Raw genomic sequence first — 22,167 nt, forward strand, 5'->3', positions numbered from 1 at the left:
CGGTGGACTTCACCTCATAGGCTCCTCTGGTTTCTGACCTAGTGCAGCGTCCAGTGTGTTTTTTGTGGATGATTTCCCCTAAGGGGGGGGGGGGGGGGGGGGGCAGTCCATGTAAACATTTATAAAAAAGCACATACTTTTAAAAGACTTGAAATTGTCAAAACTCAAGAAATTGTGTTTTTCAAGGATGGTACAGTGGGACTCGATGACCTTGGTGACCAGCTGACTTTTCATGAAAAGAAACGTCAAAATCTAAAATATGTAAAACCTCCTCTTTATGCCCCTAAACCCAACTTTATACACAACACACATCAAAGTACTACAAGTAGATACATGCGGACATTTCCCTGAGTGTATATATAGTTCCCAGAGGATGAGTTTTGTCCACATACAACCACAAAATGTTATAATGAAACACAGGAATCTAAGAACATCAGAACCATGCATATGTATGCTGCTGTGTCTGTACATTTAAAATCTTACCACCATACAACAAAAGAACTCAAAAGCACGAGCTTCATCACCAATAACTTTTCTTAGGGGTTTTCCTTTAAGTGCTTAATGAGAACCTGCTGCTGAACAAAGAGTTTAATCTGAAAGGTTTCTATTTCATGACTTCTCTTAAGAGAGACGGTGATGCCAAACTATGACCTTATCGCTTTGCCAAGAATGTTTTCCCCATAAAGACTAAACGGAGAAATGTGCACGGCACATCTGCGTGATTACTGCCAACAGCTCTTCTTCTAGAATACCAGCGGTTTCTATGGCTGCCCCCTTTTACTCAATTAGCCCCATAATACACTAAATACAAATATGACCCTGAATTGAGCATGTCCTCGTTGATGTCTGGATCACTATTTCATACAAAAAACAGTGTAAAAACAGGTCTAATTCCTTTTAATTGCAAACTGACACATTCAAAGCCAAATATTAATCTTTATATTCACTATTTGAAGTGTCATGAGTTTTTCCAGATGAGAAAATGCGTTATATTCAGCTATGCTTTACTCATATGAAACGTCCACATTAGTTAAAATGATGAGCCTATAAAGATTCTCTAGATTTTTCCCACCAAAACCATTTTTGGGTGAATTTGACCACACTGTTCCCTCAGTTATTGACCTGCATTCCTTTGAGCACTGTCAGCATATTTAGGTCATCGGCTGACCATGCAACAAACACACACACACACACACACACACACACACACACACACACACACACACACACACACACACACACACACACACACACACACACACACACACACACAGACGCAAGTCACACCTGCACTGTGATCTACCTCACTAATAAAAAGGCTTTCCTGCTCTAGCCGAGGGCTTGTATTCTTGGCTCCGCTCAGCCCTTCTTTTTAAATCATCTCTGATGCCCTCACCAAAGTATGCAGGTCGCAGCTCCTCACATCCCATCCCTGGCGCTATCAGGTGGATATGATAAAGGGGATTAAGGGTACGTAGGTGAGAGTGGATTATTTAAGAGGTCTACAGTATATCCGAATAAATCCCTGCCTCCGGGTTGCACATTTCTCAGTGATAATTACTTCTAGGAGGCCAGACTTTGCCTTCCTGCCCCCACCACCTCCTCTCCTGGTACTGAGAACCAGAACACCTGCAACATATCTTGTTTCCTTCATTACAACCTGCAATTACATTTAAAAAAAACTTGAATAACGTTTAAATGAATGTTGACACGGCTGGATGCTCAATATGAATGTGGGTGTTTCTCAATGTCTAGGACGCTTCCTTGGTAGGACAAGTCTTCCGAGTCATGTCCTTCAGAAGCTAGGCAAGAATCCTTCCTGGCATTCGGAGACCGAAGAGTGGAACAGGCGAGCAAGTGTGCAGGTGTGCGTCATATGAGAGGCTCCGCCTTACATTTTCCGCCACAGATTTTGGAAATTGGTCCGTGCGCAAAGCATTGTGGGGATTTTAAGACCTGCGGAGGATACACATGTGCAGCCTCGAAATTTCTCGCTACGAAGGACGCCGGGCTCGATAGAATTCCAAGGAGCCTGGACATTGGAACAGTCCTTCGGCGGGACTCGATGACGTAGCATCCTTGAAATAGTGGCTCTGGAGCATCCTTCCTTGACATTGAGAAACACCCGGTGTTTGCGTCATGGGAAGAAGAGTGAAAGTTCGATTGTAAGAGTTACTTCGTCTTGGCAGTATTTCTCCTCATGGGAAAATGTGTGATCCCCCTCCTTTACCATCACCTCACATCCTTATCAAGTGAGTGCAGGAGACATCAAAGTTACAACACAGTAAAAGTTAAATAATGTCTGAAGCCATCTCTCGTATTGTGAGACATGTTGGACGCATTGCATCATGTTTGCTCCGGGGGAATGAGGAAGGAGCCGTGCCCAGGCTTCACTCCTGATATCAGCGAGGAGAGGAGATGTGAATCATGGTATTACTGTGAGCAATGTGAAAGGTATCTACTGTGGTGTGAGGAGGAGGAGGAGGAGGAGGAGGAGGAGGAGGAGGAGGAGGAGGAGGAGGAGGAGGAGGAGGAGGAGGAGGAGGAGGAGGAGGAGGAGGAGGAGGAGGAGGAGGAGGAGGAGGAGGAGGGAGGGGGGGTGCAGGCTGAGGAGGAAGGAGATGCAGAGAAAGTGGATGATTTGTGGGGAGAAAGTTGTTTACCAAACTTTGGATATGTTTTCAGGACTAAAGTTTCAGCTTCACCGGATTAAGAAGCAGTGTTGTTTTAAAATTGACATCATCCTGTATTTTGGAGTTTATCCATCATGGACTTGCAAAGGTTTCCTCATGATTCTCAGCCTGCAGAGGAGCCTGAAATCCTTTAACTAAAGTTTTAAATAAGAAAAAAGCATTATGATTTAAACTCAGAGAGGTTGTCAGTCACAGAAAACTCTCATAACTCGGCTTGTCCTGGGTTTCCAACATCCCATCACTTGTATTTTCCCCTGTGGCTCACCACAAACCTGAGTCTGCCACAAAGTAAATACATTAAACACTCAAGTGAAAACCAGTCTCTCCACCCGCAAGAAAATAATTATCTAGTGACTAATAACGACGTGATTACACAAAGGATAATTCACTAAAGGTGGGGGGCTTTACAACATGTGGTGAAATAGTTCCAATATGTGATTATTACATATCGGGGGGGGGGGGGGCCCCGACCACAAACATTACACTGCATCTGTAACTGAAACACTGCTGTTCTCCATCACTCACTCCCTCTTGCCCGAGCAACCAGTAAATGAAACAAGCTTCAACAAAAGAGGGACAAATACAACGGTGAGAAAAAGAGGGCAAGAGCAGGGAGCTGTGGTGAAGTGCATGCAAGTTAAACAATATCCTGTTTACACTCTTATTGCATTATCATCGGTCAAACACACATTCAGTGTTGGTTGTTTTAAGCATTGCTACGACACATTGACAGCCAATGAGATCAGGGCTAGAGTTTTTTCCTCAAATTACTCAAAGAAACGTTTTAGGAACAGGTATCAAAATGACAGCCATCAACAGCCAATACTATATTTACCCCCAGTACCAAAGCACAAAGACCCTTTCCTTACACAATAGATACAACAAGGCCTTACAAAGTGTTGAAATGTCATTACACACGTTTGATCTGCACTATAAATACCTCTCATAAGTTATTGCACCAGTAACAAATTAGGTGGGCCTACTTTATTTGTACATAAGCCAACTTTATTTACGTTTTACCCCAAAAACATGTCCTTAACTTTCGGTTTGAAAGGTCCTTGAATTTGAGCCAACGGTTGACTTTATTGATTGTTTTGCGGGACTCTTTATACATCTTGACCTCAACGTGTGCACAAAAACGCAGTTATCTAATGACACACCAGCACTATATTTCCAATAATAACTACACTGCTGTCTTCTTAGTCGACCAACAGTCAAATGATTTCTATTCACTATAATCGACATAAAGGAACATGCTAAATCACCACTTTAAATACTGTGTGTGCCTGCTTATAGGTTTCATGGAAATAAGTCGTCACGCATAATAATATGAACACTAAAATAATCAATATGTTTCACTAATATGAAGCAGACCCAATACTTCTAATGGTTTCTCTCACTGTAATATTTCAATTTAAACATATACGGATTGTCTAAAGTGCTGAAAGTATTGAATAGTGATAAACCATGCCCTCTTAAAACGGTATATAAAATTACGCGCTACAGTTACGCACTCAATTTGGCACAGTCTTCCTCTATCTCGCCATGTCCCCTCTCCTCCCGGTATTATCCCAGTTTGATCCCAGTTTCCTCCCAGTATAATCCCAGTAGTAACCCAGCAGACTCACCCTGGAGCCCGGCTTCTGGCTTGAGGCTTGCGGCAGGTAGCAGAGGACCAGAGAGAAGGAGAACAGCAGCAGAGACACCAACATGATGAAGCGTCGCTCCGAGGTCCAGAAACACGCTCCAAAATAAACTTCTACTACTTTCCTCAAAGTTATTCTCTACTTCTCCAATAAAACTATTCACATAGTGCCGCGCAGCGATGATAGGGACCATAAAGCATGACTCAGGGTGTATCCACTGCGGGGATCAGCTGTTCATCGCGGCTGCCACAGGTTGAGTCGCGCCTGGATCCATTGCAACTTCATTTAAAAAGCAGGGGAGGGAGAAGCGGTTTGATTGACAGCAAAACTGACCAATAGGAGGTCATGGCTGGCGATATAGGCCACGCCCCCTGTGCAGCTGCAGTGTATTATCAGCAGCAACAATGGCTGAAGTTAGATTTAAAGTGCTCCCTCCTTTCAGGGACACAAAGGTCTCCAACAGCCGAGCATCGTGTGTGTGCGTGCGTGTGCGCGCGTGTGTGTGTCACTTAATCCCTCATTATTGTTGATGATTTAACTTTTTTCATCTTCTTTTTACACAAATGTAACGTTTTTATTGATTTAAATATATGTATGTATATTTTGTATTTATCTATATTGAGGTTAGGGTTAAGGAATCTAACATATATATTTCTGTAAACAAATAACAAAATGAAATCATATCATCAAAAAAAATAACTTTATGATCTTGTTCGTTGGTCAAATATAATACATATAATGTAAGTATTTATTTACACATTGACAGTTATATTCCAGATGAAGATTTTGCTCTTAAAAAGCTATATATATATACATATATTAGATAAACATAGTAATTACACACGTACCCATGCATAACAATACTCCAATAGAAGGATGTCATTTATAATAGTATAACATATAGTTTAGTATTCCGTAACTTCAAAACAAACTTTTACTTTTGTTACCTCAAGAACCTTTTTTAATACTTTAACTTAAGGTACATTTTTAATGAAAGACTTTTACTTAATTACTGTAATTAATGGTGTTAACAATGCTCCTGCTATTCAGAATCAGAAACAACAGCCGAGCATTGTGTGTGTGTGTGTGTGTGTGTGTGTGTGTGTGTGTGTGTGTGTGTGTGTGTGTGTGTGTGTGTGTGTGTGTGTGTGTGTGTGTGTGTGTGTGTGTGTGTGTGTGTGTGTGTGTGTGTGTGTGTGTGTGTGTGTGTGTGTGATTGTGTGTGTGTGTGTGTGTGTGTGTGTGTGTGTGTGTGTGTGTGTGTGTGTGTGTGGTGTGTGTGTGTGTGTGTGTGTGTGTGTGTGTGTGTGTGTGTGTGTGTGTGTGTGTGTGTGTGTGTGTGTGTGTGTGTGTGTGTGTGTGTGTGATTATTACCAGGTTTACACGTACGAGGAATTTTGAATTTAAAAAATAAATTGCTAATGGGGAAGACCAAGATACTAATGGAGTATTTTATACTGCAGTATTGCCGCTGGATTTGAATACCTCTCCTTCATCATGCTGCATTACTGTCCATCCTGAGACACAATCACAGTAAATGAACTCATAAACCTCTCCCACACTCTCCTCTTCTGTCTCCCTCTTTCTCCATCTTCCCCCTTTCAGATGAATTGTGAGGCCCATTGAGAGCGAGTTCAAAAGAAGGAGGAGAGACGAGTGTTGAGTGCAGGTGTCCAGCTTCAGAGCGGGGCTTTAAAGAGCTGAAAAGGGCCATCCGGTCACCCTTTACTGAAGTGGGTAACCCCCCCCCCCCCCCTCCTCTTCAATCCCCTTCCCTCCGTCTTTGTCCCTATAGATATTTTTTAATTGTTGGCTATGACAGTTCAGCGGCTTTTTGAGGGCCTCACTGAAGAACCTTGTAATTAGAGCTATTGAGCTGCTGGAATTGGCACAATTAGGGTCAACATTAATGATTTCTGTGAGCACCGGCGCTTCACTGAAGAGACAGCTTCTCAGAAAGGATGGAGAGGAACTGTGAAGAGGGTCAGGCAAAGAGATGAAAAGAAAGTGAAGCTGGACATAAAGGAAGAGAGATGTAGGCCTAAAACATGGACTGTATAAGTTCACCGAGGATCTGTGACGTCACCTATCGGTTTGGAGGCGTCAGTTTTTGGTCGTCCCCATCTTGGTTATTTGCAACATGAAGACACGAGAGGATGGAGCAAAGTACAGCCACGTGTGCTTTAAGACCTTTTTATGGACATTTCTTTAAATGTTCAAATTCACTTTTGTTAAGATAAAACACGATGGGAAAAGATTATTATTATTATGTCACCAAAACTGACCTTTTCAATGTGCCAAGTAGGTCCAAATAAACAAATAATTGTTATTTAATGAAATTATTAAATGCTTTTGTGTCATGCATTAACACAGGTGGAGGAATTATATTGTAAAAAAAAATAAGCAAATATAGAATTCTGAGTTTTACCCTTAACCCTTAGATGCATACGTGGGTCTTTTTGGACCCGGTGAGGTGGTTTTCTTGAAGTATCTTTGTAATTAAACATTTTTATCATTTCATATTCCAGCTATTCCTCAAAAAACACGGGAAAAAAACCGAAATTTGGATATCATGCCATTCAAATGTACATTTTATGCTTTTTAAGAAATTTTAGTTTTTGTATTACTACCCCAAGCTTCCATAAGTGGGTCAAAAATGACCCGCATGCATTTTCTATGGTTTTTCGGTTTTTTTTCAAAATGTAATAAAAATGTCTAAAATTATAAATAGTGAAAAATTAAATATAAAATATTTCTAGTGTGAACCAAAATATAATATATATATATTATACAAGTGATTTTTTCTTGACAAAAATGGCATAAAAACACATATTATTCTAATACGGGTCCTTTTTGACCCACTTATGGAAGAGTGTAGGGTCCAGTCACTCGGGCATCTAAGGGTTAAGAACGAAGACCCTTAAAGCCTTGCTGTCATTGGATTGGACGACACCAAGGCTTGGACTCCAGTCCCGGTGTGTTTTATAAAACCCTGAGGGAGGTGAGGAAGAGGGAGGTGAGGAAGAGGAGCAGGAGTGTCTCTTGGAATGTTAACGAGATAACTTTTCTCTGCTCGTCCCTCTCCCTTCGACCCCTAACAAAGCAGACTTTTCGGGGGTGTAAAGCTGTGTTAGGGGAAGCATGGCTCAACACTTTAATTCTGTTGTCATTTGGCCGAGCATGAAAGAAAACCTCTGACAACAAAAACTAAAAAAAGGAGAATGAATGGGCACGCTGAAAGGAAATGTATTTCCCAATTACTGCAGTGGCCTTTCCAAAGAACACCCCCCCCCCCTACAGCCGCTGCCCTCCAGCCGGCTTACACCAAATACATACGGCCGAAAATTAGCAGGTGTGTGTAGACAGAGAAACAGACGGAGGCCACCCAGCGAGGGGGGGGGCACAGATGTTCAGCCATGATGTCAGAAAAGTACACCGAGTTCACACATGGGAGGGTTAGATTAAGGGTAAAAATACCTTAAATTAAAGGATCAAACTACCTAAATTGTCCCATTTTCTAAATAAAGCTCCACTTGTTTTCATTTTTGCCAATGTTTGAGAAGTTAGCCTGTTAAGCCCCAAAGCCCCCCTCGGCGGGGGCTCTTTTTTTTTCACGACAGTGTCTCAGGGCATCTTAATATTTAAGAACCTATTAATGTGTTATACCAGATTAACGGGAAGAATCACAGCTAACTGACGATACAAACCATGTTTACCAAAACACAACACAAGAATAAGAAGCATTTAAATGACCCCTGAGCGAAAAATGCTAACGCACTTTGGCACAGAACTCAAGATAAAAGTACCCTTATTACTTATCGTAGCTGCACATACAAGATATCCGATTAAAGCTGAGGTTCCACAGATTATTTAGGTATAGTATCATCACTGAGTGATCCGAACACGCGACAGGGGAAGCAAACACAGACATCACAACACGTACCTTTACGGAGCTTTTACGGGAGATCGTCTCACCGTAGCTGTCAATCTGATCAAAAGACGTGTTCAATGGCATTAAAACGAGAAAAAACGCGGCTGAATCGCTTGATCCATAGGTTGATAATGTTTCTGTGGAATAATTTTTTTAAATTTATAATCCATAATTCTATTTTTATGTAAAAATCGGAGAGTAAAAGTTAGCTGCTAATGGTAGCCACCAGAGTTATCGCAGCTTCCGGTTTTGGCTATGCGTCAGTCTCACACACACACATTACCAAATAAGAAGTATGTGGGCGTTCCCCTCGATTCCATTGGCTCTGACGGTTAGAAAGAGATGTCAATCAGCAAAATCGAGCAAGGGGGGCCAGAGATATGGAAAATCCACCCAAATGACCCCAGAAGTGTTTTTTTTTGCTAAATCTCTGTAAAAAGGTCAAATTTCACTTGTTTTGCATCAATCTTGATACAGGGTTATTATATGTTGTAATTTGGATTCCTAAAGCTTTTAGTCTACATCCCATCATTCAAGGGTGGTTTTCACTATAAGTAAAAAAAATTTGGACGGACACAATAATTTACATTTTTTTACTGTGTTCAATCTGAATTTACTTTAAAATAAAAACATCTATATTAATTCTGACACTTCTACATCCAACTCACAGGTGTAACCTTGCTTTGAGAAAAAAGATTATTAATTTAACCCTTTTAGAAGGGAAGATATGGTCATTTGTTCTGGGAATGTCATTTTCGAGCCTGAGACCTGAAAAACTTAACAGGACTGGAACATTTCCATTTTGTTCAACTTTATACTTTAACCACATATTATAAAAGGTAGAGTATAGTCAATAGTTCTGATAGTTCTTCTAGCACCCCTAAGAAATATTTTTTATTTTCTGACGCTGCGTGAGTTCCCCGACACACCGGGGACACATATTTATGTATAAAAGACATCAAAAAGTGCATTTTGCATGATAGGTCCTCTTTAACACTAGAACCGCCAACGGGGTCAATTTGACCCAGAGCTGTTTTTTATTGTATGTAACTTTTTTTCAATAACATATTAAAGTCTCCCAGTCCGTGACTTTTCCTGAAAGTCTGTTATGTAGCACCCTATGTTGTTAAAAATTGTCAATATGAAGTCAGATTGAAGAAATCGCCAAAAAAATTGCCATTTATACCTATTTCCGCCAAGCGGGTCATATGACCCCACCCCTTTTCGCGCTATTGATTTTGCGTGTAAACAAACATGACGTGTTGCTATAGCAACGCCTTTTGTCTACTGCGGTTCCTTATAGATTGAGAGAGAGATTGAGAGAGAGATAGATAGATTGATAGCGACAGTCTGTAGTGAAGACTGTCACGGGAGACTGCTCGCGCTCCGCAGCAAACAACTGTTTGCTTTTCACCCAACAACGACAACCGCCTCACGAAACGCTATGTTACGTTGTACCGTTAATAAACTAAACAATTTCACAAAATTGCTTGTCAAAATACCAATACCACAGGACCATTTTTCTTTTTAAAGCAATACTTTTACCTTGAAAATCAATGCATTCTAATTCTGGGTCAATTTGACCCCGGTGGCGGTTTTAGGTATAACAAATCTCTGGAGGTTCTAGTGGAAAGGATCTGAGACCGCCCTCCTCCCCTGGAGCTATACAGTATTGAGGTATATTTTTGTTTACATCCTCAGCTACTTTATAAGATCACATTTCTACATGCCAAACATATGATCCGTTATTATATCAAAAGTATTCTGCCACATCTGACTTCATCTCAAATGCTGCTTACAGCACATGTTTAGGGGAAATTCATAGTTTTAATTTTGATATTTGAACATACAGTTTGCTGATGATACCTCTGTATATTTAGCTCATACGAAGCGTATTTATTGAAACTTAATTACATTAGAATACAGTTTATTAACAGTCCGTATATGATTACCCTGAAAAGTTAGCATTGTCAAACACAACCAAACACCGAATCAAAGACAGACAGAGGGGGGGCTTTCTGAACGAAGAAATCGGAGGTCAGATAGAAAGCCTGCTCCTTTTAAAACATCATCTGGATTTCATTTCATAAATTCCACATATTTTACATGTACTGGCCACAATTTTCATTAGCTCCTGAAAGAGAGGAGCCTTCTGAGCAGCGGCAGAAACCTGGTCTCTTATTACCCTCTTCAAACACACACTGCACGTAAACACACACACTGGAGCATGCCTGCTGAGGGACACGCACAGCAACAAACAAATAAGCCCACAAAGGAAAATTATCCGTGACATTAATCAGAGATGTGAGGGATTTTTACGCGGTGAGGGAAAGTGGCAACACAGGGTGTGAAAAGGGCTATTGAGTCCCGCACCTGCGCTGCCATTCTCCCCTCTGTTTACACACTGTCAGCCACAATTAATACCTCGTGGGGCCCTCACCCAGCCCGGGCCCTTATGGGTGCCTAATTGAGCATAGCACTCTCCTGATTGAATTAACAGCTCTGTCTCTGGGACCTTTTCCCCTTCCACACCCGCATGGGACCCCTGTACCGTCCCACAGAGGACTGTTAGTGGCTGCAGAAAGCAAAGGGTCAGAAGGGGGAGTTGTTGAAACTGTCCACAGAACGTGTCTCTTTCTGTTGGCAAAGCGAGGCTGGAAATGTGAACTGGGGGCAACGAAAGGTCTCCGTCTTCACAGGACCGGAGAGTTCCTGCAGGGCAGAGCGAGCGCTGAGAACAAGCACCCCGAGAGCTTCCTGCAGAACCAAATACAATTGCTCATGTGGTTCAGTAGTATTCACCTCTTGTATGAATGCTCTATTACAAGTAAGAGTCCTGCATTCATAATACTTGAAGGAAGAAGGTATTCAGATCCTTTATGTACACTCTGAAAGTACTTCTGCTTTTGGGGTGTTCCCTTTCCTGTAATGAGTAATGGTCTGCAAAAGGTTAAAATCCCTGTGTCCCCCCCCCCCCTGCCTGAAACGCCTCCATTGGAATACTTTGTTTACTTCCGCAACATAGTGACATCACTATGGAACACTCGCGCTCCGATTGGCTAGCGCTCCCACACATTGTCCCCACATCTCTAAGCAGGTTGACCAATCACAACAGAGCCGGCCAGCTAACCAATCAGAGCAGACCGGGCTCTGGTTTCAGACAGAGGGTGAAAAGATGCGCTGCAGCACAGACAGTATGAGAAAAATAAAGAGCTTTTTGAACATTAAAGCATGGAGACATGTAGAGACACTACATACTGATATACACCTGAACATCAGCAGGAGAGGACTCTTTAAAGTAGAGACACTACATACTGATATACACCTGAACATCAGCAGGAGAGGACTCTTTAAAGTAGAGACACTACATACTGATATACACCTGAACATCAGCAGGAGAGGACTCTTTAAAGTAGAGACACTACATACTGATATACACCTGAACATCAGCAGGAGAGGACTCTTTAAAGTAGAGACACTACATACTGATATACACCTGAACATCAGCAGGAGAGGACTCTTTAAAGTAGAGACACTACATACTGATATACACCTGAACATCAGCAGGAGAGGACTCTTTAAAGTAGAGACACTACATACTGATATACACCTGAAACATCAGCAGGAGAGGACTCTTTAAAGTAGAGACCACTACATACTGATATACACCTGAACATCAGCAGGAGAGGACTCTTTAAAGTAGAGACACTACATACTGATATACACCTGAACATCAGCAGGAGAGGACTCTTTAAAGTAGAGACACTACATACTGATATACACCTGAACATCAGCAGGAGAGGACTCTTTAAAGTAGAGACACTACATACTGATATACACCTGAACATCAGCAGGAGAGGACTCTTTAAAGTAGAGACAGTACATACTGATATACACCTGAACATCAGCAGGAGAGGGACTCTTTAAAGTAGAGACACTACATACTGATATACACCTGAACATCAGCAGGGAGAGGACTCTTTAAAGTAGAGACACTACATACTGATATACACCTGAACATCAGCAGGAGAGGACTCTTTAAAGTAGAGACACTACATACTGATATACACCTGAACATCAGCAGGAGAGGACTCTTTAAAGTAGAGACACTACATACTGATATACACCTGAACATCAGCAGTGAGAGGGACTCTTTAAAGTAGAGACACTACACACTGATATACACCTGAACATCAGCAGGAGAGGACTCTTAAAGTAGAGACACTACATACTGATATACACCTGAACATCAGCAGGAGAGGACTCTTTAAAGTAGAGACACTACATACTGATATACACCTGAACATCAGCAGGAGAGGACTCTTTAAAGTAGAGACAGTACATACTGATATACACCTGAACATCAGCAGGAGAGGACTCTTTAAAGTAGAGACACACATACTGATATACACCTGAACATCAGCAGGAGAGGACTCTTTAAAGTAGAGACACTACATACTGATATACACCTGAACATCAGCAGGAGAGGACTCTTTAAAGTAGAGACACTACATACTGATATACACCTGAACATCAGCAGGAGAGGACTCTTTAAAGTAGAGACACTACATACTGATATACACCTGAACATCAGCAGGAGAGGACTCTTTAAGTAGAGACACTACATACTGATATACACCTGAACATCAGCAGGAGAGGACTCTTTAAAGTAGAAGACACTACATACTGATATACACCTGAACATCAGCAGGAGAGGACTCTTTAAAGTAGAGACACTACATACTGATATACACCTGAACATCAGCAGGAGAGGACTCTTCAAAGTAGAGACACTACATACTGATATACACCTGAACATCAGCAGGAGAGGACTCTTTAAAGTAGAGACACTACATACTGATATACACCTGAACATCAGCAGGAGAGGACTCTTTAAAGTAGAGACACTACATACTGATATACACCTGAACATCAGCAGGAGAGGACTCTTTAAAGTAGAGACACTACATACTGATATACACCTGAACATCAGCAGGAGAGGACTCTTTAAAGTAGAGACACTACATACTGATATACACCTGAACATCAGCAGGAGAGGACTCTTTAAAGTAGAGACACTACATACTGATATACACCTGAACATCAGCAGGAGAGGACTCTTTAAAGTAGAGACACTACATACTGATATACACCTGAACATGAGTATTGAATGTTTAAGTACGTTTTGAATGCAGGAGTTTTTACAATTTAAAGAATCAGAGTATTACTTCCAGCACTGCTTTGGAGCAATGCTTGTAAATGTTGGATATATAGATCTATATAATAATAGATGACATGAACATGTTTTATCATCCCACTCGGTTCACTGAACAGCATTATCCACCTTATAAAAATGTTCTGCTCTGAGCGAACTCCCCTACAGTGTCCTCTTGGCACGGTCCACTACAATAGTGGTAAAGTATAATAATGTGGAAAATCAGTCGCCCTCCTGAGAGGTGGACATGCAGTATGAATATCCGTTTTATGTCCAGGTCTGTAAAACTGTTTGCCATGTCTTTATCCACACTTGTCAAAGTCCAGCACACACGTAGAGCTGAGAATCAGATCTCCGTCCTGAAGGGAAATCAAACGGCTGAACTCATCTCAGCCGAGGCTGCTGAGTCATGAAACCAGAGGTGATTATTGTCCGAGTTCCCAGAGTTCTGTCTGTCTCTGATCTCTTGGTTGGGTTTGTTGCCTCTGTGTAAAAAAATAGGCTTCCTGCAGAGGAGGGAACGGCACAACGCAGATTCTGCCTGCACTTTGTTTTGAAGTGAATTTGCATCATTTGAAATACACAAACATAAGAAAGATAATAAAGTACAGGAGCAAGAAAAGTCAGAAACCCTACTGTGCCTTTCTGTGTCTGTACCTCCAGGTTGATAGTTGAATAATGTCCCAATGTTATAGAGAACACAATATAAAGAAAAGAATGTCTTCATTTTAGTGCTTGTGAACTATTTGATCTATATTGGAAGCTATCAGACTAGTGTGTGGGGGGGGGGGGGGGGGGGGGGGGGGGGCATGTTACAGCTTCTTGAAGTTACACTGGAGTTGGAAATACTACACAGGGTCACCACTGCAGGAACAGATAGAGCTGCAGTACGATAGCGGCAGAGATATGTCCTGTGTGACGTACATTACACCGAGGGGGGTCACAGCCTGTGACAGTGGCTCTGTCCATTGTCTGACTTCAGGCCAGTCATTCAGAAATCACAGATTATTATTACTTTTTTTAATCTAGACGGCACTATTTTAAAGTTCTCTGTGCAGGCCTCAGCGTGGCAGTGGTCTCCATGACAGCAGAGAGCGGCTCACCTCTCGATGAACCCCCAGTCCAGCCCTGGTGCTGGGGGTTCATGCCCTACCAAAAACAAAAACAGAGATGGTGAGGAGGACATACCCCCGCAGCAGTGACCTGTGCAGCGTGCCCCCGCTTAACAAGCCAGCAGGCGGCCTGCGGTCACTCGCTCCTCACAAGGGTCCCGGGCGGGGCCAATTAAACCCGCACTGTTCCCCACACCGGGTCAGGAGTTTAGTGGGTCACCAGAATCTCTGGGACCCTCACTCTGAGTTATCTAATCCTGGGTAAACCGGACTGTCTGGATAAAGACACTTTCTGTGAATACGTGAAGAAGTGAGGAAAGAAACAGGGGTGGGAAGTAACTAAGTACATTTACTCAAGTACTTAAGTACAACTTTGAGGTACTTGTACTATAGTTCCGTTTTTCAATTGTTTGCTGCGTTGTACTTCTTCTTCTCCACTACAGTTCAGAGGTAAATGGTGTACTTTTCCTCCACTACATTTTCTACTTTTACTTGAGGAACATTTTGAATGCAGGACTTTTACTGTAACAGAGTATTCCTACACTCTGGTGGTTTTCCTTATGTAAAAGCAACACAGACAATCATACAATCAATAGGCTGCTTTTTATCATGAGATATTCATCAGATAAAGTGTTGCTAATAAGATTGTTGGTTGTTTTCAAGTGTCGTAGTATGTGTGCAATGAGACAGCTTGTACAATACGAGGACCCTGAAAATGAAGCAGCTTCAAATAATTCAGGCATGAATAATTTTTTTAATTAAACTTGAAGAAAAAAATATATGCATATGTGCTATTAAGTATATGTTGATTGTTAACCTAACGCACCTTATTGACAACTGTTTGGTTGAAATTGATGTGATGTTTTATGTTTTTTGTAATGCTTGTGTGTGAAACTCAACACAAAACTCCATTACATTCATCACGTTTAGAGACAGATATAACAGAAGGGTGTCTATATTGTGTGTGTGATGCTGATTGGCTGCTGGCCCTCCTTTGTCTGCAGGATACCAAACACATATATCTCTGGTGTAACCGCGCCCTCTAGTGGCCGAGTGTAGTAATTACAGTGTTTGTAATTCCACAAATAACCAGGATGACAGGATGGCAGCTGTGAATTCTGATGGAGCAGCCTGCACACATCAAATCTCAATTTATACAAAGATATGGTCACATTTCGTACAATCTATTGTACATTTGTTATGCTAATTGTTGTATTCCCTAGTAAACAAATCTCAAATAACGAAGCGTATTACTGGTTTAATTTAATATTATAACATTTGATCTCTCAGGTAGAATAACAGGCCTTTAAAAACAACTTTCCCCTTAACATAATCAACACCTTTAATTATTACATCACATGTCAAACGCATGTAATGTGACTGTGTGAGCGCTTGGTTGATTGCACCGTGCACACCGTATTTCTTTAGCATATGTGGCTCAAGCAGGCGGAGCTAAGCAGGCTGAGATGGAGATGCTGCTGAAGCAGGTGGATGCTCGGTACAGCTGAGGGACGATCGGAGGGACCTGGGAATCAGATTTGACATTTTTCGACGTGGGAAATAGCCTACATTTCACTCAACCCGTGCACCATTTTTACTTTTCTATTCTCGCAGATTCTCGCCGCGCAGTGAGAGGCCGTCTGTCTGTCTGCAGGTCGCGGGGATGTGAAGCTCCATCGGCCGCAGCCTCTCTCCCTGAAATAGCCTGATATTATGCGGGGAACCAGGCGCTCTGCATGGACACAAGGGGAACAAAGCACTGCTTTAAAACACCTTTTACGAACTGGCAGGTCAGTGGGTGTCTGTGTGGTGCGACACTGCATGAAAAACAACCAAAGCACGGGATGAAACTGCAGTAAATGTGGTAAAAACTACCTTTTTAACACAGCAGCTAACAGGGGCTAAACATCGTTAATATAATCTGCATTTAGTTTCGTTTCTATCGTTTGAAAGTGAGGATATTTCCTACTGCTGATACAGTAAAGTGTGAAGGCCTTGGTGTGAGCAGCTTGTTTACCTCATATAATGTCCCGTTTTACATCCAGCTTTTACTACCAACTTGTTCATAATTTATACATTGCAGGACCTGGTTTGAATCTAAATGTATTTTTAGATTGATTGTGATGTAGAGTGAAACATATTGCTATGAGTAATCAAATTCTCTCAGCCCAGTAACTCTGCCAAAAATAGCCTCTCCTCTATTAAAGAACTCTGGTGTGTTTTTGCATGTGTGTTGTGTCAGATCCCTGAAGGGGAAATGTCTCATCTGGTGTAAAAATCAGTGCATGAATATGTGCTCATGCATGCATGCATGCATGCATGCATGCATCTGTGACCCTCCCCCACTGACTGCATCTCTTAAGCTCTGGACTGAGTAATCCTCTAATAGAAAACTCTTTTTATCCATGTCCCGTCACATATCATACCCCCCCCGCCTCACTTTTCCTGCAGTATTCGCCAACTATGGTTGACCCCTCGGAGGCTGAGGATCAGTGTAAAGGTCCGCAGCTCAGTGCTCCAGCTGAAGACCCCCGGCTGCCCGACCAGGCTGATGGCACCACAGAGGAGGACGGGGACGCTGGGTTCGAGACGCCGCCGTCCGGCAGCTCCGTGGCGAGCCCCTGCCACGTGGCTTCCCCCCCGACTTCTGAGACTCCGCCCCCTCCTCCTGAGACTCAGCCCCCTCCTCCTGAGACTCAGCCCCCTCCTCCTGAGCAAACACAGACTCATACTGACAGACCTCCTTCACCAAAACTCCACCTGGACCTGTACAACTTCGAGTCCCCCGTGGCGGAGGGCAGTCGCTACGTGCTGACGAGCCCTCACTCCCTGGAGGCCTGCGCTCGATGTGGGGTGAAACCGGTAGAGCTGCTGCACCGCCCGCTGGCCGACTTCGCCCGCGAGGCTCCGGGTCGATCCATGAGAGTCGCGACGGGTCTGTTTGAAGTCTTCGAGAAGGAGAGACACGGCAAACTGAGGCAGTGCCGGGAGGAGCGGGAGAGGATCATCAGGGAGGAGAAACGCCGGATCCTGCAGGCGGCCGCGAACACCGGCAGCAGGGAGTCCGCCTCGCCTCAGGACCAGCAGCACAAAACCTCCTCTGGATCCCCGCAGACTCCCAAATCTGGGCCGGTGACCTCCGGCTCAGATTCTGGAGCTTCTTCTAGAGCCACCCCTCCGTGTCCAGCATCTAAACCTGCTCTTTTAAGTAGAACCACGACCGGTAACTCCCCGAAATCTCAGTCCTCGAAAACTGGTTCCCTGCTGTCATCGAAATCTGAAGTGAAAACCAACCGCTCGCTCTCCGGACCTCCACCCATAATCAGGAAGTCTTCAGGGGGTAAATCTTCGAATACCTTCCCCAGATCCACACCCAAACCCCCGTCCTTCCCCAGAGCCAAGTCCAGCCTCACCTCCTCGATGACCAAGCCTCTGAACGGCGTCTCAGGACCGACGGTCTCTCAGCACAACGGACATCTTGCCCTCGAGTCCAAGGTGCAATCAAAAAGCCATTCGCTGGAGTCCCTGCAGCGCCGCATGGATCCCTCCTCCACCTCCAACACCACCACCACCTGCACCTCCTCAGAGTCCGGCGCCTCCTCCTCTTACAGCTGGGAAGGCGTCCGGGATCACTGGGCGAAGGCCTCCAGTCCTCGCGCTCGCACCATGGCCACCTTCAACTCCCTGATGGGCCGCAGCCTCAGCCTGGGGGACCTCAGCCACTCCCTGCAGACCATGCAGAAGGTGGAGCGCATCGTGAAGGAGGTGAAGCGCCGCGGCCTGAAGGCGGTGTCCGAGCGGGACCGAAAGATCGCGGCGCTGATGCTCGCCAGATACCAAGAGGAGGACATCATGAGCCAGACGCGCTACGTGGCTCACCTGCAGTGGGACAGCGAGCGGAGGATGGACGAGCTGCGGAGAGAGCAGGAGGATCGGGAGAAGCAGCGGGCGGTGCTGCAGTGCCAGAGGGCTTGGCAGTCGCAGGTCTCCACCCGGCAGAGGAGGCTCAGCCAGCAGGAGAGACTGTCCACCGCCGCCAAGATGCGCCAGGCGGAGGAGAGCGAGGAGCGCTGGAGGGAGCTGGCGGAGCAGCAGGAGCGCAGCCGGCTGCTGAGGCTGCAGCAGGCGGCTCGTGAGGAGAAGCACAAGAAGTCCCTGCAGGAGCAGAACCTGAAGGCAAGGGATGAGGACCGGGCCGCCATGCTGGAGCAGGAGAGGTTGCTGCTGAAGGAGAAGCTCACCATGGCCGAGCTCAAGAGGCAGGAGAAGGAGCACCGGAGCCAGGAGGACCGGCGGGGGCTGAACAAGGCGGAGAAGAGACGCCACGCCGCCCTGATCCAGGAGATCGCCCGCAGAGAGCAGGAGGAGAGGGAGGAGGCCAGGCGGGCGGCCGAGGGGAAGCTCAGCCGCTCCCTGGAGAACTACGAACACATCGTGGAGCGCAGAGGCCAGGAGCTGAAGGAGAAGGCCAAGCGCGAGGAGAAGCAGATCCTGAAGGCTCGCAAGGCGGCGGAGAAACGGGAGAAACAGCAGCAGCAGCTCCTGGAGGCCCGTGTGAAGGAGGCGGAGAAACGAGCGCAGCAGGCGGCGCTGGTGGCTGAAGTTCGGTCGAAAGAGAAGGCTCAGCGCGCCGTTCAGAGCCGGCAGGAGAAGGAGAAGCTGCAGAAAGTCAACAGGCAGCGGGTGGAGGAGGAGGAGAAGCAGAAGAGGACGGAGCTGCTGCAGTCCATCGAGAGGAAGCTGGAGAAGAGCGAGCAGATCTTCAAGGAGAAGAGGGCGGTGCTGGAGAGCGCTCGCTCCGTGGCCCAGGCCTCCTTCCACGTCCGGGACAAGGTGAGGGAGGAGACCAACATGCGGACCTTTGATAAGATGGCTCTGGAGGCTCAGCTCAAAGCCAGCCTGAACGACAGTAAACTCTGAGGTCACGTCCTGTCGCCTCGTCATCAAACAGCTTTACCTTTTCTCACAACAGTGTTATTTATTCCCTGACATATCATCCCCCATCAGCTGGCGTTATTATTGTTTCTGAGCAAACCAAATCATTTTGTATCGTGGATGTAATGACACTTTATTATAAGTGGACAGTAAAGCCTGTATGTCACGTACATTCACTTCATATCAGAGGAAAAGTGGGTAGAGGGCTGCAGCAAACCCCCCCCCCCCCCCCCCCCCCCCTTCTTCTTGCCTTCTGTCTATGTTCAGCTACCGGACTGGAAGCTGTGCAGGAATGAAAAGAGTCATTGTTTACCAGGAAGCACAACTGCAGAGGCTTTTAAGGAAGCGCTCCTCTGAGAGGGAATAATCACAAATGGGTTTCAGACCCCGAAGCTAGTGCAGGATCCTTTCTGTGACACAGCTATAAAAAGCATGGATACTCTCGTCTGTACGGAGCTGCTGACAGGAGGGCCGTGTGCACAACTGATGGAGCACCAGAGGACCAGGACCCCCCCCTCGTACTCCCTTCAAACACCTCCCAGTAAACAGTGAGGACAAGGTCAACAGGTACGAGTTGTTATTGCTTCCTTCTGTTCTGCCCTTCAGCTCAAACACAACAACCCTTGACCTCACTGACCCGTACTGACAGTCAGAAATAAAAAAGCATCCACTCATGAGCCGACATGCGAGCCAGCAGCTGGCTTTAAAGGCCCATGGCTGATCCTACAATCCGTCAGATTAAAAGAAAAGGCAGATACACACGATGGGGGGGGGGGGTTGGCTCTCTTATGAGGTGTTGCCATAGCAATCTGAATCAGGATGGAGCAGTATGTCGAAAAACTCAAAAGGTCATATTAAAGTTCAACAAAAAAACTCAAAAGGTCATAGTGTGTCGAATATGTTGTAAAGAAAGTCATAGAATAAACCTGAATAATAGGTCAACAAATGGAGCGACGGAGCGCCTCTCTGCCGGATCGTTCTGGTGTTTCTTTGCTCGGCGCTATTGGAAAAACACGCCATCACTTTGTACAAACGTCTGTGTGGGGGGGGGGGTGACACTGCAGCATTCCTGCTCCTCACTCAGACACACGGAAAGGGTTTAAAACTGGAAATAAAGCGACGTAAACTCAAATATTTTCAATGAAACTCTATTTTTATAAACTAGATATATCGGACACTGGAGTTTGAATTCCTGTTCAAGTTTTGACCCGTTTATTGCTGCTTTCTGAAGTTTTTTCAAAAGGTCATTTATTATTTTTATAGTAAACTTGAATGGCACTCAGAGAGAGGATATCTGCCGAGGCCGAATGGTGCGTTCAAGGCCTTCTCAGATTGACCCGTTTAGTCATTTTTCCAATGTAGGGTTTATTAATGAGCTTTAAATTGTAATTTGGAAACATAGTGGACACTTGAAAGATGATGTGTAATAATGTATTGCTCAGATTGTTTAAACTACACGTTAATATCTTTTACAGAATTACTGTTCGACTTGAGGTGGCGTTAATGTGAATTATTCCAGTCGGGAACTCTTTGTTCAGATTATTCCCTGAGCACATTAATGCCCTATCCCATGATGTTATCTAAAGTTAAATATGTGTATCCATCCGCTATTTTTGGATCCATTTAAAAATAAAAGGGTTCTTAGATGGCCAATGATAAAGCCTTTAAACAAGTTTCGTGAAAATAGGGCCAGTAGTTTTCCTGTTATCCTGTTGACAGACTAACAGATTTGAAAAAAAACTCCATGCTGAAGATGGTAAAAAATCATAAGGAAATAAGTAAATGTTTATCCATTTGAATTGTATTAGAAAAGGTTAGTAAAGCGTACTTTAAACATTAAAAAAGGACCGCTGTCTCTTCCACACAGTGATGGATACGGCTTTTTAATGAAACCCTGGTATTGGATCGGTTCTCCAGACGATATCAAAAAGCCCAAGGGTCAATAATCAGGACTGATTCTATCTGATTGGTTCTGATTCAAATAAATATATAATATACAAATCTGTGGCCAGGAAGCAGACCGCGTTTCTCAGACAGTCTGAAAGCTGCCGACGTCACGGATATAAAAACCAGACGGAGGTTAAAATGCAGCTTTAGAGCAGAAACACGCTGACCCAGCAGATAATCTGAGTGATGTAAGAAGGGATGAGTCGGCACATAGTCGGCGTTTATGATGGCGACAAAAAGGACGAGGTTGCTAATCTAGAGAAGGTTGTATTTAAATGCAGTAATATAGTAACAGCTCCAGTGGATACCTCTTGTCTAATTCAACGTGTACAGTTGAATTATAATGAAAAAGAACAGTAGTAATGAAGCTGCAGCGAGTAGTTGACTAATTGATAAGTTAATTGACAGAAAAGTCATCCCCAACTATTAAAATGTTAAAACTAATAATAACTGGGACTATTTTAAATACTATCCTATACCTTTTTTTGACCTACTATTCTATTCAAGTTTATGTTCATGTTTTTCAACATAATCTAAGCCAGTGGCTCTCAACTGGTCAGGCCTCGGGACCCACTTGTTCCTTTGTCAATAAATCGCGACCCGAAATTTTGAACCACTCAAATCTATTCAACAAAAAATCGTGCTGTAATGTATACGCCTTTCAGCATACAGTATTAATGAAAGTGAA

The 22,167-nt window shown here is 44.1% G+C and overlaps 2 protein-coding genes across 10 annotated transcripts in view; one reads left to right on the forward strand and one right to left on the reverse strand.

Annotated features, from left to right (window-relative positions):
• Positions 1 to 4,580, reverse strand: part of smoc1 (SPARC related modular calcium binding 1) — a 56,046-nt gene extending 51,466 nt beyond the window's left edge. For all 6 annotated transcript variants that reach the window (XM_034233430.1, XM_034233427.1, XM_034233429.1 and 3 more), the window contains exon 1: positions 4,322 to 4,580. In XM_034233430.1, coding sequence (XP_034089321.1) covers positions 4,322 to 4,405 — 84 coding nt within the window. In that variant the 5' untranslated portion in view covers positions 4,406 to 4,580. The remainder of the gene's footprint in view (positions 1 to 4,321) is intronic.
• ccdc177 (coiled-coil domain containing 177) overlaps positions 1 to 22,167 on the forward strand; it is a 168,015-nt gene that overhangs the window by 144,335 nt on the left and 1,513 nt on the right. The window contains exons 1-3 of one of the 4 annotated variants that reach the window (XM_034233414.1): positions 15,739 to 16,095; positions 16,212 to 16,387; positions 17,049 to 20,099. In XM_034233414.1, coding sequence (XP_034089305.1) covers positions 16,334 to 16,387; positions 17,049 to 19,517 — 2,523 coding nt within the window. In that variant the 5' untranslated portion in view covers positions 15,739 to 16,095; positions 16,212 to 16,333 and the 3' untranslated portion in view covers positions 19,518 to 20,099. Of the gene's footprint in view, positions 1 to 15,738; positions 16,388 to 17,048; positions 20,100 to 22,167 lie in introns of those variants that run through there. The other 3 variants (XM_034233415.1, XM_034233413.1, XM_034233412.1) reach the window with 3 other exon arrangements.

The sequence above is a fragment of the Gymnodraco acuticeps genome, unplaced genomic scaffold (assembly GCF_902827175.1).
Source record: "Gymnodraco acuticeps unplaced genomic scaffold, fGymAcu1.1, whole genome shotgun sequence".
Taxonomy (NCBI): Eukaryota; Metazoa; Chordata; class Actinopteri; order Perciformes; family Bathydraconidae; genus Gymnodraco; species Gymnodraco acuticeps.